Here is a 13,539-nt window from a genome sequence, read left to right as displayed (position 1 = left end):
TTCTCTTGAGATGGTCATTTATGTCCTCATACAAACGATGTGTGCCACTTGTCACTTTTTCTCACTCTTGTAAAAGTCTGACACCACTATGTATACATTTCCATAAAATTAAATTTTACAAAAAACTGTGTCAGAACTGTCTGGATAGCATTTTTCTAATATGCTGCACTGCCCTTTAATGAAATATAAATATCCTTTTTAAGCAGACATTTTGTGCCCTTATCAATAGAGGAATTGAATGAGAAAGTTGTGGGAACACAAGTCCATAGTAAACTGCGCTGAGGATTTTCTCTTCCACAACATTTGCTGTTTTGCAGACCTGGCTGATCTGTGAGCTTACTTACACGGTGTACCACAAAGAATGGTTCTCCTTCCAAATTTTTCCATTGTTGTGATCTTCAGTCCGAAGACTGATTTGATGCAGCACTCAGTGCCACTCTGTCCTCTACAAGCCTCTTCAGCTCCGAATAACTACTACAACCCACATCCTTGTGAACCTGCTTACTGTCGATATTCCTTTGCAATTTTCACTCCCACACATCCCTCCATTACTAAATTGATGTTTCCCTGATGTCTCAGAATCTGTCCTGTCAACCGGTCCCAGCTTTTAATCAAGTTTTGTCACAAAAAATGTTTTTTCTCCCCAATTCTGTTCTATATCTCCTCATTTGTTATGTGATCTACCCATCTTATCTTCAGTATTCTTCTGTAGCACCACATTTCAAATGCTTCTATTTTCCTCTTGTCTGGAATGTTTATTGTCCACATTTCACTTTCATACAAAGCTACACCAGAGACAAATACCTTCAGAAAAGACTTCTTAACACTTAAATCTATATTTGATGTTAACAAATTTGTCTTCTTCAAAAACACTTGTCTTGCCACTGCCAGGCTACATATTTTGACAATCATTTTACTGCCCAAATACTAAAACAGATCTACTACTTTTACTGTCTCATTTCTTCATCTGACTCCCTCAGCACTGCTTTAATTTCACCACATTCAATTACCCTTGTTTTGCTTTTGTTCACATTCATCTTCTATCCATATTTGAAGACACTGTCAGTTCCATTCAACTGCTCTTCCAAGTCCTTTTCCAACTCTGACAGTTTTACAATGTCATCAGCAAACCTCAAAGTTTTTATTTCTTCTCCCACAACTTTAATCCCATTTAATATTTTTTCTTTCGTTTCCTTTACTGCTTGCTCAGTGCACAGACTGAATAACTTCTTCATCTCACCTCCTTCTCAACTACTGCTTCCCTTTCATGCCCAGCAACTCTTCTAACTGCTGTCTGATTTCTGTACAAGTTGTAAATAACCTTCCATTCCCTGTGTGTTACCCCTGCTACATTCAGTATTTCGAAAAGCATATGTCACCCAACGTTGTCAGAAGTTTTCGCTAAGTCTACAGGTGCTTTAAATGTAGGTTTGCCTTTCCATGACCTATCTTCTAAGACTAAGAGAAGTTGTAGGGTCAGTATTGTCTAAGAGAAGTCGTAGGATCAGTATTGCCTTGTGTCTTCCTGCGTTACTCTGGAATCCAAAATGACCTTCTCTGAGGGCAGCTTCTACCAATTTTTTCATTATATTGCAAAGAATTCATGTTGGTATTTTGCAGTCAGACTGATTAAACTGATAGTACAGTACTATTCACACCCGTCATTGCCTGCTTTCTTTGGAACTGGAATTACTACATTCTTTTTGAAGTCTGAGGTTATTTCATCTGTCTCATGCTTCTTGCATACCAGGTGGAATAGTTCTGTCATGGCTGGCTCTCCAAGTATATAAGCAGTTCTGACAGAATGTTCTACTTGATCTTGCCCTGTCAAATTCTTTTCACAGTGTCATATCTCCCATCTCATCTTCAGCTACATCTTTTGCCCTTTCTACACTACTGCTTTCAAGTTCATTTCCCTTGTATAGCTCCCTGTATACTCCTTTCATTTCCCATTCCTTTCTTTTCTTTCTTAGTATAAGTTTTCCATCTGTGCTCTTGATATAAATGCTGCTGCTTCTCTATTCTCCAAAGGTCTCTTTAGTTTTCCTATGTACGGTGCCTATCTTTCCTTTAGTGATATATGCTTCTATATTTTTCCTCTGGCCATTCCTGCTTAGCAACTCTGCGCTTCCTTTCAATCTCATTTTTTAGATGTTTCTATTCCCTTTCATCTATGTCACTTGCTACATTTTTATATTTTCTCCTTTCATCAGTGAAATTCAATATCTCCTGCAATATCCAAGATTTCTACTAGGCCATGTCTTTTTATTTATTTGATGCTCTGCTGCCTTCACTATTTCATCTCTCAAAGCTGCCCACTCATCTTCTGCTGTATTGCTTTCCCTTGTTGTAGTCTATCATTGCTCAGTGCTTCCTCTCTGAAGTTGTTAACAACCTGTGGTTCTTTCAAATTATCCAAGTCTCAACTTCTTATTTTCCTACCTTTTTGCAACTTCTTCAGTTTTAATCTACAGTTCATAACCAATAATTGTGTTCAAAGTCCACATCTGCCCCTGGAAATGTCTTACCATTTAAAATCTGGTTTCAAAATCTCTGTTTTTGTACAATCAATCTGAAATGTCCCGGTGTTTCCAGGTCTCTTCCAAGTGTACAGTCGTCTGTAATGATCTTATACCATGTCTTAACAATAATCAAATTATACTCGATGCAAAATTCTACCAGGCAGCTTTTTCTTTCATTCCTTTCCCATAGTCCATATTCACCTACTGTTTTTGCTTCTCTTTCTTTTCCCACTACTGAATTCCAGTCTCCCATTATAAGTAAATTTTCCTCTCCCTTCACTGTCTGAATAATTTATTTTGTCTCATCAAGCATTTCTTTAATCTCTTCATTATACGCAGACAAATAAACTTCTACTACTGTAGTGGGAGTTGGCTTCATGCCATCTTGGCTATGGTAATGCTTTCTCTATACTTCTGATAGTAGCTGACCCGCATTCTTATTTTCTTATTCATTATGAGACTTACTCCTGCATTACCCCTAATTGATTTTGTATTTATATCCCCATACTCATGTGAAATGAAGTCCTGTTTGTTTGTGTTGACTGACACAAACAACATAGCACATAATGAAGCCAAAAGTTGTATAAAAAGTTTGAAGAATTTTTTAGACATAAATAAGATGATAAACACTGTTGGGATGATACCTCACAGACATGACCTGATCTTTAATTCGTGTGCTAAGAAAGAGATCCGTAAAACCAATATTCAAATCAAACAACCTTGCTCCATATGCCCCAAATGCAATTTAGTAAATATTAGTAGACTAGAGAAAACTCTGCACATTGAACACGGTGAGTATCCAAATTCCCCGGGAAGAAATTTCTCTGTCAAGAGAGAGACAGAATTGTAAATGAAATTCATGAGCACAACAGTCTTCTTTTAAAAGACAGTCTTGCTGTGCAGGCTTATGAACCTCATTTTTTTAATGAAAACTATGTTACAAGAAGAGAAAGAGTAGACCTTGGTAAGAGGAAAGTCCAGCAGACTTATTCAGTTCAGATAATAGTGCTGCCTTAGACCACCCAGCAAAAATAAATGACCATGCAAGACCCAGTGAAATCAAAATATTTTTGCGTACCAATAGCATTATTCTCCTTCTTCATATAAGTGTACAATCTCCTAGGGGTAAAATGAGTGTACCGTAATACTGGCTTGATAAAATTAACTGCAGTGTTTTGTGTATTAATAAACACTGGACGAAACAGTCAAAAATAGACTTATGTTTTCCTGTAAGAATATGCTTAAATACATATTTGAAGAAGCTGGCATGGTAATGAGTACATGGAAAATTGTGATTGTCTCTGTTCATCAAACTCCAGACTCTGATGGAATAGTATTTATAGAAAGATATAGGGGCGATTGGGGTGGGGGCCAGTAAAGTGCTGCTTGTGGGAACATACATAGACAAGGTGGGAGAGAGATTAGGGCAGCTAGGTGCAGTCAGGATGTATGACAGAGGAAGGGGCAGGCGGAGGGGGGAGGGGGGGGGAGGGTTAGCAGAAAAAGAGAGAAGTGAAAAGACTGAGGGTGAATTGGTGGAATAGAGGACTGAATAGTCCTGGAGTGGGAACAGGGAAGGGGCTAGATGGGTAAGGAAAATGTCTAACGAAGATCGAGGCCAGGAGGCTTACGAGAACGTATGATATATTGCAGGAGGAGTTTCTACCTGTCCAATTCAGAAAAGCTCGCATTGGTTAGAAGGATCCAGGCGGCAAAGGTTGTCCAGCAGTCACTGAAAAATGAGAACGTGGAGTGCTCAGCAATGGGATGGTCCAGCAGTTTCATGGCCATTCGTCATGCCCACCAGAACAGTGGTTGCAGCTTAGCTTTTAGATCACATGACTGGTTTCACAGGTAGCCTTGCCTTTGATGGGATAGGTGATGTTTGTTGCATCTAGGTGTAATACAGGGATATGAACCATGAGGCAAGGAGTTGGTAGCAGGAGTCGTGTAGGAATCAATGAGGGTATTGTGTAGGTTCAGTGGCTGGTGGAGTACTACTGTGGGAGGAGCAGGAAGGTTAGTGGGGAAGAATTTTCTCATTTCAGGACATGACAGGAGGTAGTCAGAACCCTGACAGAGAATGTAATTCAGTTGCTCCAGTTCTGGGTGGTTCTGAGTCACAAGGAGGATGCTCCTCTGTGGCCAGACAGTAGGACTTTGGGAGCAGGCAGGATATGTTTTTCTACAAGGTTGGGAGGGAGACCCTAGGTATATTTTGACAGGGCCCAACTTGTAACTGTAGGTGCAACAGCAATGGGTGACTAGGCTGTATGGAAGGGACTCCTTGATACTGAATGGGTGCCAACTGTCGAAGTGGAGTTATTGCTGGTGCTTGGTAGGTTTGATTGGGACACAGGTACTGATGTACCCATCTTTGAGGTGGAGGCAACTTTGAGGAAGGAGGTTTGTCGGGTTGAGTAGGACCAGGTGAAGTGAGCAGCAGTGAAGGTGTTGATGTTCTGGAGCAATGTAGATAGGGTGTCCTCACCCCTGATCCAGATCACGAAGATGTCAGCAGTGAATCTGAAGCAGGTGAGGGGGGTTTGGGATTCTGGGTGTCCACGAAGGATTCCTCTAAATGGCCCATGAATAGGTTGCCATAGGATGATGCCTTGCAGGTGCCCATAGTCATACCCTGGATTTGCTTGTAGGTAATGCTTTCAAAGGAGAAGTAATTGCGGGTGAGGATATAGTATGTCATAGTGACTACGAATGAGGTTGGTGGTTTGGAATCTGTCACACAGGTAGTGTTCAGTAGCAGAAAAGCCATGGTCATTAGGGATGTTAGTGAAAAGGGAGGTGGCATCAATAGTGATGAGCAGGGTACCATGTGATAAAGGAATAGGAATTGTGGAGAGACAGTGGAATAATGTATTGATAACATACACCTATCGTCATGAGGATGTGGAGTGGGGTGTGAAGTGGGTGACATGTAAAAATATAAAAAATTAAATTGTCTAAGCCACATTTTCTGGGTCTTTATGGTGATTTGTGGGAGTCCTGATGGAGCAGTCTGAACCAAACTTGGTACACATATCCCTTATTATCTGGAAAGCCCCTGGAGACAAGACATGTTTAGTACCCTTAGTTGTAGGGAAGGGGAACCTTTTATGGGAAATCATCTCAAATGGCAGATATTAAAATTGTTGATGTTTGTAGCATCCCTGTGTTAGAACATGATAAAAATAAATTACTGGTGTTAATGTCGTATCCAAAGGTCCTTGGAGTCATTGGCTGGTTGGTGACATTTTACCCCTACTAATGGGTAGGAATGGAAATGGCGTGGTACAAAAAAAAAAGTAACGAGGTAATCAGCTAATAAAGAAAAAATAGTATTTTCCCAAGCACAGAACCTTACAGCATACCTTGAGTGACAGTTTGTAATTCATATCTCTATTTAAACACATGTCTCCCACTAGCTTACCTCATGTTTGCAGCACTTCCTCTTATTTGTTGTTTAAGCTTTTTAAAAGTTGTAGTATTTGTCTAAAATCCTGTATGAATGCAGCTTTGCAGTTAGTGGTGAATGATTCATTCAGTCAAATGCATTACCAATATCTATAAAAATTCGACACATCTTCTGTTGTCTGTCAAGGGAACACAGAAAATGATCAACAAAATATAATGTAACCATTTTAATTGATCTCCTCTTGCTGAAACCATGTTGTTCTGAGTATAGTATTTTAAATGTTGTCGTGGATTGTAAGATTCTGTGTTCTGTTATTATTTAAGAAATGATTGCAAAAGTGGAAATCAATTATATTGCCTTCTGGTTTCCTAATTCACCTCAATTTATTCATTTAAAGGCAAGTTTCCATTACGTTTAAGAAATCTGGAAAAAAACACTTTTATCTGTTGAAGTGTTCAGAAGGACAGTAAGAGTTTTAGTGGACTGCTACTGCTCCCTCTTATCTGACATGATGTAATGCCATCTGAGACCGATGAGTCTTTGACATTTAGTTGGAAACCTTATGTTCATTATAGTGAATACAATGGTATGGTGTACTCCCAGGTGTTCAGCCAAGTTTTTGTTTTCATTTTATGCATATGTTTCAATTATTAACTCAGCTGTCTTAAGGTGCTGCAGGTTTTGCCGTTATGTGTACTCGCTGCCTGGACTCCTTCCAGACTGTGAACTATTGTTGGTCTTACACTGCTATTTGTAGCTGAGTGTGAGTTCAACTTCAAGCTCTCACTATGTCCTTTGATACTCATATTTGTTTTCAGAGCCTGCACTGATATTCTGCGAAACACACATTCTCCAGCATTTCCCAACTATGTTGGAGATCTTGATTACTGAAACATCCATCTCTCTTTATTAGGTTTTCCAAAATCTTTATTTTGATGGACTCCTTAATTAAGCTGACTCAGAAACTTGGTATTTGCATGGTGATAGTGGTCCCATCATATCTAATTTCATGATAATAGTCAAGGCAGTGCTGTGTGTCAGCTTGGTTGATGTTCATTTCACCTCTCCTCAGATGTTCTGATAGTCTGCCCCACATTTATACTTGGAATTTGTGGCATTGTGTTCACATCATCTTTCTAATTTTGTGTTACTATTTTTGTTGTCACAAAAGCAAAATACTTGATGAAGGTTTCTGCCATATCCTGAGAATCTACACCATTGTCATAGTCTTTGAGAGGGCAGATCCCATCTGCTGTTTTGACCACTTTTACTCTTTCTGTTTGAGAATGGGGATAAATTTTGTGATTAGTTTTCTCCTTTACCTGCAGTTGTATTAATAAAGAAAGTATTTGTCTCTCTGGTGAATGTGTAGTATTCTTTCCTTTTCATTTTGTACACAATATTATGTGCTTCAGTCTTTTTTGCTTTTAGAGATCACTGCCTACATGTACTGATTCCCACTTTTTCCAATTTAACACTGTATTTAGTAAAATTATGTTTTCTGAGTTGCCTTTGCTTTTCTCCAACCATATTTTCTCCTATATACTCAATAGTGCTTATATTAATTCTATAAATGTTGTGAAGTTTTGTACCAAAATGGTTTTTATTACGTGGATGTCACATTGGTATGGAAATATATTTATCACTGTGTGATCAATACTATTACACTACAGTGTGTCACTGTGACAGATTTATATGTTTATTCTGTAAGATTATAAGTATGCAATTTGTCTATAAATGTCTAAGTGTGTGCTGTATCTTCCCTTCTGTCTAAGTTTGAATCCACAGCAAATATTAAATAAAACATCTTTGTTTGAAAATTCTTAAATTGTAAATTCTAATTACTGAAAGAATGTTTTTATTTACCCATTTGGTGATCAATAGAAATCTAGTCTACAGCATTATCTTCCCTGCATATGTTATTTCTACTGCTTCAAAACTCACTTTTGTAGTTATTTTGTGGAGAAACTAGAAAAAATGGATGCCTCATGAAGGAATTATCTGAATGGGATGGAAATCAGTAGATGTGATGTACATGTGCAGACAAATATATTATTACAATGTCAGAAAAAATTGACAATTTATTCAAGAGAAAGAGTTTCGCAAATTGAGCACATCAGTAACATGGTGGTCCATCTCTGGCTGTTATGCAAGCAGTTAATTGGTTTGACACTGATTGATAGAGTTGTTGGATGTATTCCTGAGGGATATTGTGGCACATTATGTCCAATTGGCATGTTAGCTCATTAAAATTGTGAACTGGTTGAAGGGCCCTGTCCATAATGCACCAAATGTTCTCAATTGAGCATAGATCTGGTGATCTTGCTGGTAAAGGTAGGATTTCACAGTCATGAAGATAAGCAGTAGAAACTCTTGCTGCATACTGGTGGGCATTTTCTTGCTGAAATGTAAGCCCAGTATGATTTGCCACCAAGGACTATAAAATGGCATGTACAATATCGTCAATGTACCGCTGTGCTGTAAGGGTGTCGCAGATGACAACCAAAGGAGTCCTGCTATGAATAGAAACGGCACCCAAGACCATCACTCCTGGTTGTTGGGCTGTGTGGTGGGTGACAGTCAGGTTGGTATCCCACTGCTGCCTGTGGTGTCTCCAGACATGTCTTCAGCCTGGAATCTCATTAGCTGAGTAGGATCGTCTTTAGTGATGAGTCTTGCTTCGAACTGAGCCACGATGACCAGTGAAGATGTGTCTGGAGATGCCCTTGACGAAGGAGGGATACTGACGTGGCTGTCACATGCCATTTAGATTTCTTTTACAAAAACTGCTTACATGATTTTGTAAAGCTGTAAACTTCCATGTAATTTTCTTTCACCCAGTGTTCAGTGAATATATGACTAATTTATTACAACTGATATTGGCAGCTCTTTTACATAACTGAGACACAGTAATTGAGCAAATAATATGTGTTTGAACACATGTAGTGTTGGCTGCTCAATTAAGCCTTATCAGTTGTTTGTGAAATATTAATTTGGTTATCACAATATTTCACATTATTTTTTGAAAGTATTGCTGGCATTTTGTCAGCTCTAGAAACCTAAAGACTTCCTTTGCCTTAAATCATCAATCTGTCTTTTCAATTAATTTTTCAGTCTGAATATTACACGCATTTGAGAAGTACATGGATAAATCATATGTTATATCTGTTAGTTTTCATCTTGGTATTTTATGTATTTTACTTTTTATGTATCAAAACTTAAACTCTTATGTGCTCTTATAATCTGTAAGAAAAATTCATATTAAGGAAACAACTTATTTTAGGAATTTATTCCCAACCCGAGAAATTCAAAATGCTGGTTGAGTTCAAGAAGATTTTGGCTGAAAATTCCAGACATCAGGCCAACAAGAGAATCTGGTAACTGTTACATCTTACTAATTATTTTTTTAACAATCTCTCTAATGTTTTAAAATAATTTTGATTTCAACAGTGAAATATTCATAACTAAAGCAACAGGAGTAGCAATTTCAAGCACATAGCGCACACATCTTCCCTTGTGTCCATTGGCATCTGAGTTGTCAATCTCAAGAGATCAGAAGACTTTTGGCCAGTATTTTTTTTTTATTTTTCAGGCCTCTGCTTATCTTTACAATCCAAAATCCTGTAATGTATTAACAGCCATTTTTGAATGCTGTGCCTTGATTGATTTCATTGGATTGTACAGTGTTAGGATTAGTTCTGCTTGAATGTGCAACAAAACAGTTCCTGGTCCATTGTTACTTCATCTACAACTTCTCTTCAAAAAAGAAAACTTGAAATCCACATCAAGAGATACACTACATAATGAATGCAAAGTATAGACCCTGTGTGGTGACTTTCTCACCCACAACAGAAACAGGGAAACATTGATTAACATTGCAAAAACTTATAATCTGCATGGCCTTGTAAACGAGCCCACTAGAATAACACCCACATCCAAGACAGCTCTAGATCAAATTTTTGCAAATAGAAATAAAGTTAACCCAACTCTAGAAGTATTCAATACAGGATTCAGCGACCACCAAGCTGTCATTCTAAAGGTCGATGTTAGCAAAGATACCTCAAACCCAGTCCCACCTAAAACTTTACGAAGGTTTTTCACCCAATAGAACTTGAACAAGCTAAATGCCCTTCTTAGTAAAGAAAAGTGGACAGAGATGTACACAGCTAATGATGTCAACATGAAATTCTACATATTTCTTGACAAAATGATCCACCACTTTGAAGAGGCCTTTCCACAAAAGCCAGTAAGAATAAATAATAATAATAATAATAGAAACAAGAGTTGGATTACACCAGCTATAAAAATCTCTTGCAAACATAAAAGAATACTCCACATGTTACGTAAACAAAGTAGTGACTCCCCCCAGCTAACAGAATACTATAAAATCTACACATGTATCCTAAGAAGAGTGATAAGACAAGCAAAAAGGATGCAAAATGATGAGTACATTGACAAATCCAGCAATAAAGTAAAAGCAATGTGGAATGTCATAAAAAGGGAAAGAGTGGAAATGAAAGCTACACACACGGACATAGAAATCAAATTCAACAATGAATCTATATCTAATCCCGAAGTTGTGGTGAACTCTTTCAACAATTTCTTTATGAGCATAGCTGAAAAATTGGTCCAAAATTATCCTAACACAAATTACCAACCAGCAAACCAAAAATATCACACATGTGCAGAGTCAATTTTCATTACCAAAGTCACTGAAAATGATGTCACAAAATCCCGCAGAGAGTTAAAAAATTCATATTCAGCTGGAATTGATGGTATCCCAGCAGCTGTAATCAAAAATTGTGAACACACAATTGCTGAACCATTAACTCACCTCTGTGACTTCTTTCTAGGCGGGTATCTTCCCTGAAGCTCTGAAACTTTCTAAAGTAATTCCTGTCTTCAAAAAAGGTGATAATAAAGACATGAGTAACTACAGGCCTATCTCAATCTCATCCTGCTTTTCTAAAGTTTTTGAAAAAATAATGTACAAAAAAATGATGGACTTCATTGAAAACAAAGATTTACTAAGTTTAGCTCAACATGAGTTCAGAAGCAACAAATCTACTGAAACTGCAGTATATGATTGCATAAATACGCTATTAGAACTATTAGATAGAAAACAACCCATAACAGGCATATTTCTGGATCTGTCAAAGGCTTTTGACACTGTTGACCACAAAATATTACTGGAAAAATTAGAACACTATGGTATCAGGGGAATTGCAAACAACTGGACTGCTACATTCCTAACCAATCGGATGCAGAAAGTCAGCATGAAATATACTAATAGACAAAGCAACTCAATAACCGAAATACTATCAAGTAATAAAACCGTAAAGCAAGGTGATCCACAGGGCTCAGTATTGGGACCCCTACTTTTCCTCCTGTATATTAATGACTTGAGCCTGAATGTTGAAGCACACAAGTCAATAATATTTGCTGATGACACAACTGTACTCCTCAAAGGGAAGAATACAGAGGCTGTGCAAAAAGCTGTGAACTTGGCCACTGAACAACTCAGCAACTGGGCAAAAATCAACAGCTTAACAAACAACACCAAAAAGACAACTTCCATGAACTTTCACACAACACAAAATGCAAATTCCTCACAGCCATTTGTCACTGTAAATAACCAGTCAATACATACCGACACTGTTTTCAAATTCCTGGATCTGTGGGTTCAAGATATCCTAAAATGGAATACACATACAGGAAAGGTAGATGCCAGGATTTGTACTGGCTGTTATGCATTGAGTGTACTGAAAACATGTGCTAGCCTGAAAACATTAACCAGTGCATACTACGCTTATATACAAGCCCACCTAAAATATGGTGTAATATTCTGGGGAAATTCTCCAACTGCTCTGAGCACATTCAGAATCCAGAAGAGAGCAATGAGGTTTATTACTGGGAGCAAACCCAGAGACTCCTGCAAACTCATCTTCAGAAAGTTGGAAATCCTTACACTGCCTTGCCTCTACATTCTTGAGACTCTAAAATTTTTCAGAAACCGCATAGTGCCATCTGACCCCAGAGTCGTAAAAAATAATGAAATACATGAACACAACACCAGGAAAAACGCAAACCTACATGTTATACGTACAAACACTCAACTGTGTAAAAAGGGAGCTTTCCACATGGGCCTCCAACTGTTCAACAATCTTCCCACTAGCATTAAGTCCATCAAAGACAACATAAAATTTAGGAAAGCTGTGAAGTCATATTTGTTGTGTCACTGTTTTTACTCTGTAAATGAATACTTAGATCAGTAATCTTGCTGTTTGTGTTAAATTGAAAACATTGAGCAATATAATACATTAGGATACTATAGGCCTATGTTAATATATGTTGTTGTTGTTGTTGTTGTTGTTGTGGTCTTCAGTCCTGAAACTGGTTTGATGCAGCTCTCCATGCTAATCTATCCTGTGCAAGCTCCTTCATCTCTCAGTACCTACTGCAACCTACATCCTTCTGAATCTGTTTAGTGTATTCATCTCTTGCTCTCCCTCTACGATTTTTACCCTCCAATACTAACTTGGTGATCCCTTGATGGCTCAGAATATGCCCTACCAGCCGATCCCTTCTTTTAGTCAAGTTGTACCACAAATTTCTCTTCTCTCCAATTCTGTTCAATACCTCCTCATTAGTTATATGATCTACCCCTCTAATCTTCAGTATTCTTCTGTAGCACCACATTTCGAAAGCTTCTATTCTCTTCTTGTCTAAACTATTTATCGTCCACGTTTCACTTCCATACATGGCTACACTCCATACAAATACTTTCAGAAACGACTTCCTGACACTTAAATCTATACTCGATGTTAACAAATTTCTCTTCTTCAGAAACGCTTTCCTTGCCATTGCCAGTCTACATTTTATATCCTCTCTACTTCGGCCATCATCAGTTATTTTGCTCCCCAAATAGCAAAACTCCTTTACTACTTTAAGTGTCTCATTTCCTAATCTAATTCCCTCAGCATCACCCGACTTAATTCGACTACATTCCATTATCCTTGTTTTACTTTTGTTGATGTTCATCTTATATCCTCCTTTCAAGACACTGTCCATTGCATTCAACTGCTCTTCCAACTCCTTTGCTGTCTCTGACAGAATTACAATGTCATTGGCGAACCTCAAAGTTTTTATTTCTTCTCTCTGGATTATAATACCTACTCCAAATTTTTCTTTTGTTTCCTTTACTGCTTGCTCATTATACAGATTGAATAACATCAGGGAGAGGCTACAATCCTGTCTCACTCCCTTCCCAACCACTGTTTCCCTTTCATGTCCCTCGACTCTTATAATTGCCATCTGCTTTCTGTACAAATTGTAAATAGCCTTTCGCTCCCTGTATTTTACCAATATATGTTAACACTGTTACATGATATTTTCCGACATCTGCAACACACTGTGTACCATCAGATCACATGGAATAAATAAATAAATGGTTCAAATGGCTCTGAGCACTATGGGACTTAACTGCTGAGGTCATTAGTCCCCTAGAACTTAGAACTAGTTAAACCTAACTAACCTAAGGACATCACAAACATCCATGCCCGAGGCAGGATTCGAACCTGCGACCGAAATAAATAAATACATCAG

At 38.0% G+C, this 13,539-nt stretch overlaps 1 protein-coding gene across 3 annotated transcripts in view; it reads left to right on the top strand.

The window, feature by feature from the left end:
* LOC126253648 (T-cell immunomodulatory protein) overlaps positions 1-13,539 on the top strand; it is a 443,932-nt gene that overhangs the window by 306,289 nt on the left and 124,104 nt on the right. For all 3 annotated transcript variants that reach the window (XM_049955152.1, XM_049955153.1, XM_049955154.1), the window contains exon 3: positions 9,218-9,311. In XM_049955152.1, the coding sequence (XP_049811109.1) occupies positions 9,218-9,311 (94 nt within the window). The remainder of the gene's footprint in view (positions 1-9,217; positions 9,312-13,539) is intronic.

Source organism: Schistocerca nitens, chromosome 4 (assembly GCF_023898315.1).
Source record: "Schistocerca nitens isolate TAMUIC-IGC-003100 chromosome 4, iqSchNite1.1, whole genome shotgun sequence".
Lineage (NCBI taxonomy): Eukaryota > Metazoa > Arthropoda > Insecta > Orthoptera > Acrididae > Schistocerca > Schistocerca nitens.
The sequence above is the reverse complement of the archived record's forward strand: the minus strand, read 5'-3'. Positions and strand labels throughout refer to the sequence as shown.